The following is a 17,390-nucleotide window of genomic DNA, read 5'->3' on the forward strand; positions in this document are numbered from 1 at the left end:
ATCTGGGAGAATGGTGACCCTACTGTATAAAAAATGAGAAAACAGAGGAGGGCTAGCAGGTTAGCTCAGTTAGAATGGAGTGTTGTAACACCAAGGTCAAGGGTTCAGATCCTCATACCAGCCAGCTGCCAAAAACAAGTAAATAAATAAATGAAAGAGAAAGCAGAAGACAGTAGAGTCCTCCGTTAACACACAGAGGATGGGAGTAAAGGGGCTGAGGATATAGGAAAGCTGTTTTTTAAATCATGGAAGAGGGGGCCGAGCCCGTGGCGCACTCGGTAGCGTGCCGCGCTGGCAGCGCGGCGACGCTCCCGCCGCGGGTTCGGATCCTATATAGGAATGGCCGGTGCACTCACTGGCTGAGTGCCGGTCACGAAAAAGACAAAAAAAAAAAAAAAAAAAAAAAAAATCATGGAAGAGGTTTATGAGCAGGGGGGCAAAAGCAGTATGGGAAAGGACAGGTGTCCAAGGGGGCTAATATTTTGGGTAATCACGAAGAATGATGTGTACTAGCGAGCTTCAAAGCTCAAAATGGAATGTTGGCAAGAATCGCTCTCTTCATTGAGGTTTTACTTCAAATGCACTGCATTTTATTTCAAATCCTCTTCACATCTCTGCAATAAGACCTACATTGTACATTAGCACAGTAAGAAATCTACCCTTATGCTAATACTACATCCAGAGCTTAAGGAGTTGAACTGTATGCTGTTTATTATACGCTGCCTTACTGTCTTATGTTTACTATACGCTGCCCAATAGCTCTTCTTTTTGGGAACTATCTCTCCTCTTTGTGCAATTTTATTAGGGCTGTCGAACAAGGGCCTCTCTGCCCTCCTTGACACAGAGGTGCATGCATGGCCATGCTGGCTACAGTACCCCATTACCTAGACATAGTTATTAGTCCAAGAATGGTCACTGCCCAAAGAAAAGCTTCTTACAGTTTTTTCAGGGGATTTATATAAATGCTAGGATAGTCTTCTCTCTGAGATTATGATGGCTGATACTACTCCTCCTAAAACTGTATATCCCCCATGGGATATACACAGGTGATAAAAGCTCAAGATATGGAAATCCAGTCTATGACTAGAAAACTGGTAGTCAAGGCTCCCACTTCTATGGTCCTACACTACATGGGCAAACAAAACCACCAAGACATAGACATGGCAAAATATTTAATGTCTGGAGATGTTTCTCACCCTCACATTCCTATTATGATTCAAGAGCCTCCACAAACTGTGTCAAATTGGCACAAACTGGCAGTACCAGAGAAACCATGGGCACTTTCTTCCAGCAGGATTTGAAAACCATCAAGGCCCTAGTCTTCTTGACTTAGAAATTATAGCTGGTGATGTCCTTCCACAGCATGGCTCAGGCCTCTCAGGGGAAAAAGTCTCTCAGTTCTACAGGACTCCTGAGGTCTTCTGTTCTTCTGCAGCCTGGCGCCGGGAGCTGCGCTGCTGGAGATAGTAGTAAGCTCGAACACTGCAGAGATAGCCCCCGTACACAGTGAGGAGCATCATGGAGACAGAGAAGGTCTTGTAGCCAATGTCAGCTAGCTGCTTGGCAGACGGCATGTCACCCTCTACGAAAAACAGACTGGATTTAGACCAGAGAAAGAGGCCTCATTGCCCTGCCCACTTCCCTGTTCAAGGCCATTCCATAACTTCTGCATCCTGCTTAGTTTATCTGTACTCTATACTGAATGGCCCCTACATGTAGGCAGAGTCTTACAAGGATACTAGAAGATATCATTTAGGAACTCTACAATTCAAAAGGGCAAATAAAATCTGCATACAAGATACAGAAACAAGGCTAGAACCAGGTGTATATGAATGCCATCACAGTTAACACTAGACCCTCCATGTTTGCGGAGAGAAGTGACTGGCATGGACAACACACAACTGTTCTCAACTGGTACGTTACTTTAAGCATCCATTAGTTTTTCTGGCTAATAGGGGACTAGTGGAGGTCTCCTGGGATTAAATATTTGCAGTCAGAGTCATTGCAGTACATTGAGCTCCAGAGACAGCGCCAGGGCAAGTGAGAGCTGGATGGGCACAGGGTGACTCTATGCCTCGCTGAGGAAAAATAGCTAAACATGGGCAAAGGAGATCCTAAGAAGCTGAGAGGCAAAATGTCATCATATGCATTCTTTGTGCAAACTTGTTGGGAGACGCACAAGAAGAAACACCCAGATGCTTCAGTCAACTTCTCAGAGTTTTCTAAGAATTGCTCAGAGAGATGGAAGACCATGTGTCCTAAAGAGAGAGGAAAATTTGAAGACATGGCAAAGGCAGACAAGGCCTGTTATGAAAGAAAAATGAAAACCTATATCCCTCCTAAAGGGGAAACAAAAAAGAAGTTCAAGGATCCTAATGCACCCAAGAGGCCTCCTTTGGACTTTTTCTTATTCTGTTCGGAGTATCGCCCAAAAATCAAAGGAGAACATCCCGGCCTATCCATTGGCAATGCTGCAAAGAAACTGAGAGAGATGTGGAACAACACTGTTGCAGATGATAAGCAGCCTTCTGAAAAGAAGGCTGCTGAGCTGAAGGAAAAATATGAAAAGGATATTGCTGCATACCAAGCTAAAGGAAAGCCTGATGCAGCACAAAAGGGAGTTGTCACGGCTGAAAAAAGCAAGAAAAAGAAGGAAGAGGAGGAAGACGACAAGGATGAAGAGGATGAGGAGGAAGATGAGGAAGAGGAAGAGGATGATGAATAAGCTGGTTCTAGCGCAGTTTTTTTTTTTTTCCTTGTCTATAAAGCATTTAACCCCCCTGTACACAACTCACTCCTTTTAAAGAAAAAAACTGAAATGTAAGGCTGTGTAAAATTTTTTTTGGGCCAGCCCCATGGCTCAATCGGGAGAGTGCAGTGCTGGTAGCGCTGAGGCCGCGGGTTCGGATCCTATATAGGGATGGCAGGTGCGCTCACTGGCTGAGCGTGGTGCGGATGACACTGTGCCAAGGGTTGCAATCCCCTTACCGGTCAAAAAAAAAAGATTTGTTTTTAAACTGTACAGTGTCTTTTATTGTACAGTTAACACACTACAGAATATTTCTTTGGATAGCCCTGTCCTGGTGGTATTTTCAATAGCCACTGACCTTGTCTGGTACAGTATGGGGGCTGTAAATTGGCATGGAAATTTAAAGCAGCTTCTTGTTGGTGCACAGCACAAATTAGTTATATATGGGGATGGTAGTTTTTTAATCTTCAATTGTCTCTGATGCAGCTTATACGAAATAATTGTTGTTCTGTTAACTGAATACCACTCTGTAGTTGTGGGGGAAAAAAAAGTTGCAGCTGTTTTGTTAACTTTCTGAACGCTTCGAAGTAAATACAAGTTTTTTAATTTAAAAAAATAATAAGAAGAAATAAATAAAAATATTTGCAGTCAATTATTCTCTCTAGGAGGATCAAATGGGAACCTTTCAGGCAATATCTGTTTTCCCATACAAATAATCTTATGTTGTTAGGTTCCCAAGTTAGCCCTAAAGCATGTTTAAGCCATAATGTACCTGAAATAGTGCCAACAGTACTTTTATATTACTTCAGTTATACTTAACCTTCCATAGCATTAATTCTAAGTTCCAAACTTAACACTAAGAACCTATCCCCAGTGCTAAGAAGAAACTTACTGAGTCCCCAGCAAAATGTTAACTCACATTTGCATGAGATAAATTACTTCTAATTTAACTATTCCCTGGATATTCTGAGCTAGGGGACAAGAGAAAGTTTTGTATGGGAATCCCTCACCTGGAACAAAATGTTCCTCAATTTGGAACTATGAATATTTTCTTAGACTCGTCTTTGTTGAGGGAATTGAAATTAAAAGCCTGATTCCAAGTAGTAAGAATAGGTTTCTTAAAAGTAAAGAATTTGGAAGAAGAAAAGCTCAGGATTGGCTGGTTTAGGGGGTCTGAGGTGGGGAGAGACAGGTAAGTGCTTCTCAGAGTGAGCCCTAAGGGCTGAACAATGCCTCTGAAGCAGGCCTTGAGGGCAGATCCTAAGCTAAGCTGAGGTACAGCTTCTTAGAATTATAATTCCACTATGGAAAGTGACATTAAATAAGGTAGAGGAAAAAAGCCAAATGACACAGGTTCAAGATGAGAAAGGTCTGTGTTCAGGTTACCTGAGGTTTGAAATAACCCCAACCTGTGCATGAGACAGTGAAGAAAACACATGCTCTGTGTGGAACACTAAGATAGTAAACAAGCGCCCTGCAAAGAGACCTGCAGCCTCCAACTTCCCTCTCATTGATTCTTTCTCCTCCCATCCCCCATTACCCAGGTCAGAGCTAAGCAGTTATAGGACCACCTCCTCAAGGGGCTGGAAGCATTCACCAGCCAACAAAGAAACAGGATGGTTCAGTTTGGCCAGAAGAGGACACAAGACCAACATATATAATCCTGGTGTCTAGAACCTCACCTCCTTCTCTTACCTAAACCATCCTGAGGTTTTTCTCCTGTTTTCAAATTAGCAAAAACCCTTCACAGCGCCTGAGCTAAAGCAAAGGCAGTAGAAATGGAGAGGACAGACACAGAAGTTATTTTGGAAGTAGAACAGAATTGATCAGTTGAATGGATTAGGGCAAAACTGAAAAAAACCTCTGCTATGGTTTGAATGTTGTTCCTTCCAAAACTCAAGTTGAAACTTAATCCCCAATGTGGCAGTATTGAGAGGTGGGACCTGTAAGAGGTGATTGGGTCACCTCTTAATCATGGATTAATGGATTATTATCATGGGAGGGGACTGGTGGCTTTAAACAAACAGATGTGAGCTAGCATGTTCACCCCCTTATGTGATGCCCTGCGCGGCCTGGAGACTCTGCAGAGTCCCACCAGCAAGAAGGCCTTCACTAGATATGTCACCTCAATCTTGCACTTCCCAGCCTCCAAAACTGTAAGAAATAAACTTCTTTTCTTTATAAATTACCCAGTTCCAGGCATTTTGTTATAAGCAACAGACACTGGACTAAGACAACCTCCAAGTTAGGAAGTTTTGTGGATTGGGATACTGTTAACAGAAATAAGAAACAAGAGGGCGGGCCCTGTTGCTCACTCAGGAGAATGTGGCGTTGGTAGCGAGGCCGCGGGTTCAGATCCTATATAGGGATGGCCGATGCGCTCACTGGCTGAGCGTGGTGCAGACGGCACCAAGCCAAGGGTTGAGATCCCCTTACCGGTCAAAATAAAATAAAATAAAATAAATAAGAAACGAGAAGGGCCGGCCCGTGGCGCAGTCGGGAGAGAGCGGCACTGGGAACGCAGCAGCGCTCCCGATGCGGGTTCGGATCCTATATAGGGATGGCCGGTGTGCTGAGTGGTGCTGCCGGTCACAAAAAAGACAAAATAATAATAATAATAATAAATAAATAGAATTAAAAAAAAAAAAAAAAAAAAGAAACGAGAAGAAAGAGGTATGTGTCACTGTGTGGTGGCAGTGTCAGTCAAGAAGATCATGAGCTGGGTTTTGGACATGTTAAAATTAATATGCTAAATGTAACATTCATAGGATATGTCTACCAGGCAGATAGAATGCAAATCTGAACAGATCTTGGGAGAGGCTACGTTTCAGATACAGATGTAGTTAACAGTGACACCAAAGCAGAGGATAAAACAAGAAAGAGAGAGGCTAAGGGAGCATAAGTTTGAAGAAGGAAACCATTAAGGAAAAAAGGCAGGTAGGAAATTCCAGAAACATCTGGGGGGCTTTTTCATATAACGACATCTCCCTTCCTTGTTAAAAATCACTGCTGTATCAAGTCACTGCCACTGATGGAGGTGTGCTGTATCTTCCCAGTGTTTTAGGCCAGAATAAAAATTGGGAACCACTACTGCAAAGTTAACTGTCATGAAGACTGGTCAGATGGGACCACTGGGTGAGAATGGGCAACTAGGTCACTGGTAAGTCTAGGGTAGAAGTCGGCTTAGTGCTCTGAACTGTAACAGGCAGTATAAGTATCAATTAAAGAGCACAGATTCTTCACCAGCACCCCAGCAGGCCTATGAAACACGCCCCCCGCAAGGTTCATATGTGTCTAGCATTTGTCCAGGACAGACAGAAACAGATTATTAGAAGGATCATAATTCCCTCACCCCAAAGATTGATTATTCTTGTTACTTGCTGGTTAAGGACATGGGAGTTTGGGGCAGTAGCTCGAGAAGGTAACAAGATCAAGAAAATTCCAGTTTTGTTTTGCTTATTAATAAGGCAGATATGAATGTTTTAAAAGGGGAAGAAGCTGATGAATAAACTGAAGATAAAAGAAGTGAGGTGGACAGGACAGAACCGTATCAAGGACCTCCCAGGAAAAGATGAAATTAGAAGCCCAAGTAGAAGGATTAACCTCGGAAATGAAGGAAACTTTTGAGGTTAGTAGAACGTTCTCATCTGAGGGATGTCCATTTTCTCAATAAAGCACAAAGCTGGGTCTCTGTAATGGAGAGATGGGGTTGGACGGCAGCTTTCAGAAAAACAGTAAAAAACACAGGAAGAATCATTACAGAAAATACCATAGGGGTGCAATTTGCAAGGGATATGTGGCTTTTCTCTTTTCCTGCCCTCTAAACATGAGAGGCCCTCAAAGATCGCGTTTCTCCCCTGGAAAACACATTCCCTCAAATGCGTCTATCACCTCAATTTAGAATCACTCAGTTATCTTTTACTCGGCACTTATGCTATGAATGCCGCAGAAAGAACATGGAGGAGTTTATGGTCTAATGGGCATAAGCTAAGCATCCTATATTCTGTTAGACAAAGTAAAACACGGTACGTGAGCAGAAGAGGCGCTGTGAGAGTTCACAGACAGGGTGGAGGCTAGAGAAAGGTTAGCAGAAAGGTGTGGGGGTGGAGCTGTCTTTTTAGAAGAAGCAGGATTTACACCAGCGGAAAAGACGGAGGGGGAGAGGATTCCAGGAGGTGAAAGTAGCAAAGTGGTGAAGCTAGATAACTGACATGCGCGAAGGGTGATCAGGATGGCCACGTATACGGGCGCAGTAGACTATAAGGCAAGGAAGGGGCGTTTGGAGTCGGAGCGTGGAGGGCCTAGATGCTAGGCGGGAGTTGAGGTTTGACCGGACCAGCGCGGCGCTCTGGCAAGGCTACCCTACTGCTACAAGGGAGTCGGGTAGTAAGCAGTGCAGACTGCCACTCGCGGTCGCCGAAGCAGCATACGCGCGTGACTTCAAGGGCACCGAAGGCAGGAGACTGGGGGATGCGAAGATGCGGTAAGCAGAAGCCGGCCCAGGTGGGCACGTACTCAGCGGATCGACAGCCCCAGCTTGGCCCTAGCCGATGGCGTACCTGGATGCTGCAACTCCCAGGCGTCCAGCCGAGGCCTCCGCAGGCAACGTCTCGCTGCCACGGTCCGCTCAACTTCCTAGCGCGGCAGAACGCAGCGCCCGGAACCAGATACGTGAGGATAACTGCCCAGGAGCAAAACGGGAACGCCTCGCGGAAAGCGACCCTTTCTCCCGCCCATCCGCCAGGCTTAGCCTCTAAGGATTCTGCTCCCGACGCGAGAGAGGGAACCGCTCACCGGACACAGCACAACTCCGCCCACTAAGGCGGGAGCTAGAGCCCGCCACAACTTCGACCTTATCCAGCTTTGAACTTCCGGCTTCCGGGCCAGCCATCCTTACTACGCATCCTCAGACGAGCTTTCCCCTCGGAGAGGCCCGTTGGATTCTGGGGGTTGTGGTTATGGTCTGTGGAGAGAGGGTCTCTGATGACCCACGTTCTGGAACCGGAAGTTTAAGTATGTTCAGTCGGTCAGCCAATCGTCAGCCTAAGTCGTGCTGACGTCTACGGTAGCTAGGTAGATTCTCTCGGAGCCCCCCCCCCGGAAGTGGAACGCCCGCCCCCTAGAGCCTGGAGCTGCCCTCTCGCGGGTGGCCCGGCTGCGGGCCGAGCTCAGGTAGGCACCAGACGGGCACCGCGGGACCTGGACCACCGAGGATGAGACAGGTTGGGCCATGACCACGGAGTGGGCACGAGCGGTGCCTCTCTAACGTTTCTGTTCCATGTGTGACCGCCCCGCTTGCAATCGGCGTGATAAAGCCCCTACGAAGCGCTGGGAAGGCTAGGTGCCAGCTTGGTGGGAGGGGCGTGGAGCGGCTGGCGGGAGAGGGAGGAGAGAGGAGCGGACTGAGTGGGCACCGCTTCTGGGAGCCGGGAATGCTGCGATTATCGAGGGGGTATTTCTTTTTTCACTTTTGTTTACCGTAAGAGTGAAAACATGCATGCAGTGACACATGACAGCACACGCACTGCCACATGCACTGAAGCTCCCTTCCCCAACTCACTGCTTCTGGAAAAATCGGGCTTTATTGGGTAGACAAGTAGGCCTGATAAAAAGGCCTCGGATTCACAGTTAACTGCGGAGTGAACAAAAGTAGCCAAAGATGTTTGAAGCTGCCTCTCTGCCCCCACCTTAACCTCCTGGAGAGGCAGCTGTGGGTTCGTTCAGTCAGTGCTCGACCTGGGCCCAGCCAAGCCTGGAGTGACTCTCGTTGCCTGTCTGGACAGTTATGCCCTTCACTGGTAAGAGTGAATTCTCAAGTGCTAGGAGCAGAGAGGAGCCTGCCTCCCTGGTTTATTGGAGAGTACGGGAGGGTTAACCTAATGAGGGCCAGAGACAGGTGCTCCCGCACAGGAAGCTGAGACCCCTGCTGGACTGGCAGGAGCCTCTCAGGCCTTCCAGGACTATTTATAGCCAGGAGCCTAGGCTGCTGACCTGTGACATTCCCCTGCTGCCACCCCATCCTGGAGCCAGTCCAGTGCAAACCACACTCCTCCCAATCCCTTCTTCCCTTAACCAAGGGAGTAGGGTGGGTTTTATTTTCTTCCTCCTCCTTGAGTGTCCCAGCTCCTGAGGTGCTGATGTGGTCAACACCTCGTGAGAAGGTCCTCATTCAACACAGGAGAGCTGGCCTTCACATATCAGGACCCACCAACATAGGAACTTGCCCACCCTTCCCTACCCCCACTCAGCCTTTGGGCTATTTTCAGGCCTTCTGGTCTCCAGATGCCAGGTGCTAGTTACCTGCCCTGGCTACTTTGAGGCAGCTGAGAAAGAGGTACAGGGTTTGGGAGGAGGAAAAGGGGTAAGGTCAGGGATGTCCTCTGGGGAGACAGCGGCAGGAGGGGCCCAGCTGACACCTCCCTCATTTTGAGCTCCTGAGAAGGGAGTCAGGGCAAATGCAAAGGTCACAGAGGGCCCAGTGATCTGAGCCTGCTATGAAAAGGTGTAGCTCAGTCAGCAGATTAAGCTCCTTCTCCCCAAAGAGGGTGCAGGCAGGGAGAGTGAGGGAAGGCTTAGAAAGGTCAAGCAGGGTGGGAAGGAGCTGGCAAGGAACTAGAAACCAGGAAGGCCATGGGGAAAATGGTAAGCCCCAGGACCAGAGATGCCAGCGTGGCATCAACTCTGGTGCCAGGGCAGCCTGGGGGAGGAGAAAATGGGATGAACAGAGGTTTCTGAGGACGCAGATGTTGCTAGGAGAAACTAGAAGGGAGTTGTTTGAGATCTTTGTATTTTGTTAACAAACACTGAGATCCATTGATGCTGTGTGGGGCACAGCAGAGGTCAGCCAAGGGTCCCTGGGGCCTATGTCATCTCAAAAGCCCAGGCCCCTCCCTGGCAGCCCTTGCCTCATCGCTCCTGGGGCTAAGGGACTTCTTTAGCCACTTAACTGGGCTTGGGGACAGGATTCCTAGTCTGTCTGAGGCAGCAACTGTGGCCCTTGCCCTGCCATCTTCTCCCTCCACCCTCCCCCATGTACACAAACCCAAAGTAGGCAGCACTGGGGCTTGATTCTACCCCTCCCAGAGGACAGAGAGAAAGCCCCACATCTGGAGAGGGACAGGGCAACTCCATCTCTGGCAACATGGTGGTAAGAGGCTGCAGGCTGCTTGGCAGTCCAGGATCTCCAGGCATGTAGCTGGGCCCCACAGCCTCCTGTCCTCCAGTGAAAAGTTGAGAAGACTCTGCTCCATGGGGAGTCCTGGAGATCCTGGTGATGAGGTGCCCATACTTCCATCTGTCTCCACTGGGGTAAGAAGCTGCCTCGCCTGGGCCCTGGCCTCGCTCAGATATGTTCTGGATGATTCTGCAGGCAGTGGATGAATTCACCCACTGGCTGGCCCTCGTAGCACACCTTGTACACAGCCATGAACAGGGGAAACCTAAAGTGGGAAGGGATAAACCCATCTTAGCCTCCCCATTCACCATCTAACCCTCCACTCCCTGCCCTCCCACCTTGGAGCTAAGGCAGACTCTGGCTCTCGACTTCCACCTGCTGAGAATCTGAACTGTCTAGCCCTTGGCTTTAGTGTCAGGTTGCTAATTGCCCTGCTCCCTATCATACTGAATTTGCCTGCTTGATTCCCTCACTTGAATTTTTTGTTCCAGTTGGGAAACCCACTTAACCTCTCTGAGGCTCAGTGTCATCAGCTATAACATGGAACTAATAAAGTAGTGAAGGTATGATTGTTTATGTGAAGACATGATTATGTATTATGTGCAGGTGCTCAATAAATGTCAGTTTCTTTCTTTCTATCCTCTTGTCGGGCTGCTCCCTTTACCAGGAGGCTCTACCTTGACCAGCCATGGACTCATCTTCTGAACCTGTTTCTTACTCTTTTTCTAGAATTCTTTCCCAGGCCAACAGAGCTCTGCTCTGATCAGCCCAGTCACCTCCACTGTCTTTGCGAAGACACCCTGAAGCAGAGCCCATCCTTCTCCTTATACCTCAGCATCCAGGACAGGATTTGGAGGAAGGAAGGGTTGGTCGTGGGAGAGAGGCTCAGACTGGGGGTGATGTACACAGGGTTGGGACAGTCAGATAAGCTTATTCCTGCTGCCCCAGAGCAGAGGACAAGGAGGAAAGAGGGGTCCAAGGAATGCAGTGTAAAGAGCACTAAACTGGAAGGAATTCAAGGACCATGAACAAGCTGGGGGACAATGGGCATACCAGACTCTTTCCAAGCTCTAGTCTCTTGGTCTGTAAACACAAGGTAATGCTTCCCTCTCCACTCCCCAGATTGGAGGGTTCAGGAAGATGATTGCGGACAGCACTTCTGGCTCTGGCTTCCTCAACCAGTGGGAGATAGACACTTACTTGTCCACCAGGCCTTTGTGCTGGAGAATGCTGTGTAGCTCCCGGGCTGTCTGGGGCCCCTGCAGCTTCTGCCCATTCAGCATCTCTTTCTCTAGCTGCTCAATGGACTGTGAAGAAAACAGAATGAGTGGATGGAAGTGGGAGAGGAGGGCTGTCAGTATGAGATGGGAAGTCGGGCTCAGATGGGAGGTGGGGTCTTAGCAGGAAAGAAGGGTGGGAATGTTCACAACAATCTCAATGTTTGTGCACAAGAGACGCCTCCTGCCAGCATCTCACCTTGGCGCCCACAGGGCCCACCCACTGTTCTCCCTTCTTCCCGCGGCCCACCTTTCCTGTGCGGACAAAGGCTTCGGCCACCTTGCGGTTCCGCCCTCCATAGCAAGTAGTGATGAGGTCAGCAACACCGCAGCTCTCCAAGAAGGTGGCGGAGGACACAGGGCCACTGCAGAAGAGCTTGGCAAAGGCGATCATCTCCATGAGCCCCAGCCGGATCACCGCCGCCTTAGTGTTGTCGCCAAAGCCCAGCCCATCGCAGAAGCCAGCCCCCACAGCCACTACATTCTTGGGGAAGTGGAGATCATGGGTGAGAAAGGACCCCCTCCTGCAGGCCCACTTGGAGCTCTCAGCACCTGCCTCATGTTCCTTGCACCAGCCTTGACATGCCCACTGAATAAGTGAAGTATAGTGTATGGGCTCCTAAACTATTTCTACCTCTTGGTTTTCCCACTTGCTGTACCTCCTTTCTTAAGCCCTGCTTCGTACTCCATCCTTGAGGACATTTTCTGAAAGTCACTCTTCTCTCCAGCCGGCCCTCCCATCCATGACCATTCTATTCTGTAGCCCTCATGTCCACAGCTGTCCAGGATCCATAGTTCTGGCCATCAGTCTGTCTGGGTGTCCTGGATGTCTTGTCTCCCATTAGCCTGGGCATGTCCTTTTCCCCCTGAACCAGGGATAGGGATTTCCCACAAGGGGCTATAGGGGGAAAGGAAGAAGGAGGTCCAGTGTCTGATGGTGAGTAATCAGCAGGCCTGAATGCCCCTGGCCGTGCTTTCGCAGTTCTTCCTAAGTGTGTGAGACTTGGTGGGGAAGGGAAGCAATGCCCAAGAGTGAGAGCTGGAGTACCAGCAACCTTGTAGAGCTGAACCAGAGTCTCCTTTGGGCCCTTCTCTCCACCCCACAGCTGCCTCTGTGCCCCTCTCACCTTTAAGGCCCCACAGATCTCTACTGTGTCCACCTCTTGCACCACCGTGATACGGAAATTGGGTGTCTGCATCAGCTCTTTCAGAAGCTGTCCCTGGGCTAGGTCCTTGCAGCCTAAAGTAGAGAGGGGGCAAGACTTTCAGGGGGAACTCGACTATCCTTCCCCTACCTGCCCTAAGCAGGACATGCAACCCTTCCCTGGGGGGTGTTCCAACCCTCCCTCACCTCTGATGCTTGAATCTTTTTCCTTTCCCTGCCTTATGGGAAGGAGAAGGCTAAGCGGGATGGGGGAATTTGAGGATGGAATGCAACCAGAACTGTGTTGTGTTTCTGGATCGGGGGGGCTCTCACCAATGGTTGTCTCACAGAACTTCTCATCAGCCACCTCGCTGGCAATGTTGGCCCCCATCAGCACACTCATGGGAATGCCAAGGCGCTCCCCAATAACTTCAGAGATGAGCTTCAGCCCATTGGGGCCCTCGTCTACCCCCTGGGCACAGGATGGAGCTCAGGCCAGGTGCCCCGTCTAGATCCACTGTCCATCAGTGTCCCTCCCCAGATGTTCTGCCCCATTCCAACCCAGCTAAAGCTTGCTGTGAGGAGGATAGACAGCATGTGAAAAATGAACCCATCTGAAAACTCTCCTTCCACATCCACTTAACCAACCTACCTCTCAAGGCAACTATCCCTCCACACCCCTAAACAACTTCCTGACTGTCCCAAACAAATTCCATTCAGTGACCAGTCACTGCTCCAAACCAGCTCCCCTTTCATATTCCCCGAACCAGTCCACTTCTCACATCCCCTAGTCATCCCCAGGTACCTCCTGAACTCCCTTAAGACATTTGCCTCCAAACCAATCTCTTACCTACTTCCCAACCAACCTCCCCTTCCCAGCGACCCCCAGCATGTCTGCTCTCTTAAGCCAATTCCTCTCCAAAGCCAGTTTCTCTTCTTCGAGAAACTCTCGGCCTACTTTTTGGCCATTTTCTTTTCTTGTTTCACCCACCCTGAGCTCCACAAAAGTTAGCTGCACCCTCCCCCATCCACATGAAGGTGTCCCTGGCACCTTAATAAGAGATATGCCAATGGCATTCGCCTTCAGATGGCCTTTGAGCTGGTCACAGATCTTGCCAATGAACTGATGGGGCACCACAAAGATCAGGATGTCAGCATCCGTTGCAGCCTGGACCACATCTGGGACAGCCACCTGTGGGGGTGACCGGGTACTCATGGGCCAGGCAGACCCAGCCCCTGTGGGACCCCATTCAGGAGATCTAGGAGCCAAAGAGTGAGGCTGGTAGGGGAGAAGGAAGGGTGGCTTGGGACTGAATCTGGAAGGACTGAACTTGGAGGGAAAAGACACTCTGTTCCCTCCCCCAGCCATCACTCTTTCTCTGCTCCAGCTGTCGTGGGTTCTTGAGGACTCCTGGAAACCTCTTCCCAGCACTCTCCTAGCCCTTGGCTGTGGGACAGTGAGGGAGGCCAAAGATGGCCTGGGCTTGGCAGGAGGAAGAGGCCAAGTAGATTTCATCGCTCTGCTCCTTAGGGCCCCCAGTTGATAAGGAAGAGCCCAGTCTTTCTGCTCTCTTCCCTGCTCCCCCTTTCCAGGTGGGGAGAGAGCCACATGGATTTGACCAAAGACCGTAAGTCCATGGAGCAGCTTCCAAGTCCGCTAATCACCCAGTAAATGAGTAACTGGATTATGGCCTGAGGCAGGCACAACCTGAACCCCAAGTCTGGGAGCCTGAGAACCAGTCTTTTGTTGCCATGGAGATCAACTTCCTTGTCTTCTCCCTGTCCCTTCCCTGCCTGGGTGCCTGTAAGGGAGGAGGTACATTCAGGTTCTCCTCAGTCCCAGGAAGTGCACAGAGGAGTATCTTGGGGGCTGTGGGTAGGGTTTCCCTGTGCCCAGAGCAGCCTTCTTGAGACACTGCCTACATCCAGCTGGCACCTGAAGTGTCCCCTCACAACAGGAAGCACCTCATCAGTAAGATCTGAGCTCTGACTCTCCTGGCCTTCCCTCCCTCTACTTCCCTCTCTACCTTCTTTGCAGGGTGTTGGGACTCACCACATTTGGGGGCAGCTTGTGTCCTGGCAGGTATTTGACATTCTCATGCTGTGTGTTGATGATCTCTGTCAGCTTTCTGCCCCCGACATCTTCCTCAAACACCCACATGGTCACTTGAGGGTCAAAGCGTGCCAGCTGGGCTGCATTACTACCCACAATCTTGGCGATCGCTGAGCCCCTAGTGGGAGGGGGAGCACAGAAAAGTGGAGGAGTGGGTGGAGGTGAGGAGGGAACAGTGGCAGAGGTTGGGGCAGTGCCCCCTCAGGGTCTCACAGCAACCCACCAGATTATTTACTTCCTACCTTCCTTGTCACCCCCATTCTCATGACAAGTGTGTCCCCAGTGACCTGGCAGTAGAAAGGAGATTGTCTCACACTTTGCTGCTGGAGAAGGGGCTTGCCTTCTGATCTGCCCACCCCCAAACCCAAGCAGCTTTTCAGGCAGGGAGCATTCTGGAATCTCCAGTCCTATGGTGAACAGGTGCAGCTGCCCAGGCAGGCAGGGGCCAGGAGAGGTCTGGGCATCGGCTGTCCTGTGCCTGTAGGCACAGACTATAGCAGCAGGGGCCGAACAGGAAGCTGAGGGCATTTCTACCCACTCTCTGTGTCCTGCCCACCAAACCTCCCTCCTTAGCCTCTCTGTACTTGGGAGAACCCACCCTTCCCCCTTATCCCTTAGCAGAACCACTTACCAGTTGCCGGAGCCTACAATGCAGACTTTCTTGCCAGCCATGGTGCCGCTTCTTTGCCTGAGCCGGCTCAGTGCCACACTCCCCAGCTCCTCTGCCAGCTAGGAGCATTTAACTCTGCCACACGCGGGTGCAGCCAAGCCCCGCCTCCAGGGGTGGGCGGGGAGGCTGGCGCCCAGGGAGATAGAGAGTTGGGCAGAGCCAGGGAGAGGGAGAAAAGGGTAGAGCCAGGTGGAGAACAGAAACGGGGCAGAGCCCAGGCCCAGCTTTTTCTCTCTGGTTTGCCAGCTGACAATACTGGCAAGCTTCTCTCCTTGGCCCCAGCCCATTTCCCACCCCTCTCCCCACAATGTCTCATTTTGAGGTCTGCCAAGAAATAGTCCAGATAAGGAACAAGTGACTGGTCCTCTCACACCTTTCTTTCCCCCAGCACTGAAATAAATTGTATTTAGCCCTAGTAGCAGATATGGGAATGCTTTCCTTTCAAAGGCAGGAATTCTTGACCCCCGTCCCCTGGCCACATACACTCCCAGGACCCCAAAAACTGCTCCAGTTTGTCCTCTGGCAGCCCCATACCAGCTCAACTGCAGGCTGTGGGTGACAGGTGGCTGCATGTAGGCCCACTTCTAAAGATCACACCACATAAGGGGTAAGGACCTGCTGTTGGGCAACCTAGCCCAAGGATAAGAGGAGACCCCAGGAGCCCTGAGAGACAATGTCATCTGGCCACCCACAGTGGTCATCTCAGGGACTCACCAATGGTCCTCTCCTCACCTCTGACAATTCACACCTGAATGTCTTTCTTCAACGAAGGGTGGGAAAGGTCAAAGTTAGAGGGCTCAGATGCCAAGTGGGCCACAACACTCTTTGTAGACTCCAGGCTTAAGGAAGAAGAGGACAGGAGAGAATAGGAGGCAAAGTCCTTGAGAGGCTCTGAGCTTCCTTTAACTCCTTTCTTGGACTTCCATGCTACCACACTAAGGCTTCTCTCAGGTTAATGGCTAGTTTGCAGAGGCCAGAAAGGGGAAAGGGCAGCTGTGTCTTCTGCTGTGTGTGATTTTTGGGGCAGGGGAAGAATGGAAGGAACACATTCAGCAGTTCAGGGCTCTATATCACCCACAGCCATCTGTTTGACTAAGAGGGGGAGCTCTGGTTTCCAGACTGGAGAGTGGAGTTAAGAGGCTCCTAACACTTCAGCTGTCTGTGCACCTTGGCCTAGAGGGCATATACTACTGTGTTGCACATGCTGACCTCCTGGCTTGGCAGACCGCCAAGTGGGCGTTGCCATCCCCCTGGGCTGCTGCTGGCCAGCAATGGGTAGTAAGCACTGGGCTAGAGGGGAGTCTATGTGCAACCAATGGGTAAGGGTAAGTGGGCAGGAGGTCAAAACTGGGGAGCAACGGTTTTCTAAGTCCCAGGGACTGCCCAGGAAAAGCCCAGCATATTCTCAACAGAGAGTTCCCATAAGGGGAACATAACATGAAGTCAGTAGCTGGTTGTTTTCACCTCCCACAGACCGCTCGTTTATTGCACTAGCAGAGATAAAGGCATCAGTGCCAGGCTACCAGCTGGGAGCACTGATTATGGGTGATAGAAAGAATGCTTCTGTCCCTGGCACGTATGACAGAAATCCCAAAGAATGGAGGTCCATGCATAAAATTACCCCCTTGTTTTTGCCTAAATGCTTCCATTTCTCATTTTCCCCCTACAACCATTTTAGGTAGTGTGGAGACAACTTGCTCATTGATATAGAAATGGAGGATAGAGATTCAGAATTGGCTTGTCACAAGAAGTTATCTGTATCACCAGAGCTCTTTTCCTAAGAGCAAACTGTAGATTATTTGCTTGAAATTAATAATAGTCCATCAGCCATTCATTACACATGTAATTAGCCTGGGGAAAACAGATGCTATTTCAATATCCTTGACATCAATTTTCTCCACTCCAAGTTATCAACCCCATACACTCTTCTCTCTCTTTTTCCTGCTCAAGTCTGATAAACCCCCAAGTTCCATACTGGGAAGTGTTTGTACCTTTGGTGGATTTGACTGCTTACATTGAACAGGCAATACTTGAGTGTTCCCATCCATGGAGACAACAGATAATTTAACTATAACTTTGGGAGGTGGTTACACTCATCCTATGTTCCAACCCCCTTCTTGGATAATGGCACAAAGGTAGAAATAATGAGCCACCAGGTGGAAGTAGGCAGAACTGCAGCAGAATGCATGCATTTGCTAGTGGGAATAATCACTCCTGACTGAGCAGTCTTCCAAACTGCCAGTGAGGGGTGGGTTGACTACAG

The 17,390-nt window shown here is 49.8% G+C and overlaps 3 protein-coding genes across 4 annotated transcripts; 1 reads left to right on the top strand and 2 right to left on the bottom strand.

The window, feature by feature from the left end:
- Positions 1-1,155: 1,155 nt before the first annotated feature.
- On the bottom strand, positions 1,156-7,602 carry LOC134361088 (cytochrome c oxidase assembly protein COX14). The gene is made up of 2 exons (XM_063076018.1): positions 7,309-7,602; positions 1,156-1,582 (listed from the first exon to the last, which is right to left on the bottom strand). The coding sequence occupies exon 2, from the start codon at positions 1,572-1,574 to the stop codon at positions 1,401-1,403; it is 174 nt and encodes a 57-aa protein (XP_062932088.1). The 5' UTR covers positions 1,575-1,582; positions 7,309-7,602; the 3' UTR covers positions 1,156-1,400.
- LOC134361097 (high mobility group protein B1-like) lies at positions 2,099-2,725 on the top strand. The gene has a single exon (XM_063076030.1). It carries the CDS (start codon positions 2,099-2,101, stop codon positions 2,723-2,725), a length of 627 nt encoding a protein of 208 aa, XP_062932100.1.
- Positions 7,603-9,519: 1,917 nt separating the features above from the next.
- GPD1 (glycerol-3-phosphate dehydrogenase 1) lies at positions 9,520-15,172 on the bottom strand. 2 transcript variants are annotated; one of them, XM_063075476.1, is made up of 8 exons: positions 15,089-15,172; positions 14,398-14,575; positions 13,396-13,536; positions 12,678-12,816; positions 12,328-12,440; positions 11,451-11,576; positions 11,124-11,230; positions 9,520-10,188 (listed from the first exon to the last, which is right to left on the bottom strand). In XM_063075476.1, the coding sequence occupies exons 1-8, from the start codon at positions 15,127-15,129 to the stop codon at positions 10,092-10,094; spliced, it is 942 nt and encodes a 313-aa protein (XP_062931546.1). In that variant the 5' UTR covers positions 15,130-15,172; the 3' UTR covers positions 9,520-10,091. The 2 variants fall into 2 exon arrangements, with proteins under 2 accessions (XP_062931546.1, XP_062931545.1); XM_063075475.1 differs by having other exon boundaries at positions 11,451-11,684.
- Between the last annotated feature and the right edge of the window lie 2,218 nt (positions 15,173-17,390).

The sequence above is a fragment of the Cynocephalus volans genome, chromosome 12 (genome assembly GCF_027409185.1).
Source record: "Cynocephalus volans isolate mCynVol1 chromosome 12, mCynVol1.pri, whole genome shotgun sequence".
Taxonomy (NCBI): Eukaryota; Metazoa; Chordata; class Mammalia; order Dermoptera; family Cynocephalidae; genus Cynocephalus; species Cynocephalus volans.

Bases quoted from the DNA above. Each gene is read 5' to 3' on its own strand.
- LOC134361088 (XM_063076018.1), bottom strand. From the start codon at position 1,574: ATGCCGTCTGCCAAGCAGCTAGCTGACATTGGCTACAAGACCTTCTCT.
- LOC134361097 (XM_063076030.1), top strand. From the start codon at position 2,099: ATGGGCAAAGGAGATCCTAAGAAGCTGAGAGGCAAAATGTCATCATAT.
- GPD1 (XM_063075475.1), bottom strand. From the start codon at position 15,129: ATGGCTGGCAAGAAAGTCTGCATTGTAGGCTCCGGCAACTG. The intron at 14,576-15,088 runs GTAAGTGGTTCT...CCCTCCCACTAG, and splicing joins ATTGTAGGCTCCGGCAACTG to GGGCTCAGCGATCGCCAAGA. The intron at 13,537-14,397 runs GTGAGTCCCAAC...TCACCCCCACAG, and splicing joins ACAAGCTGCCCCCAAATGTG to GTGGCTGTCCCAGATGTGGT.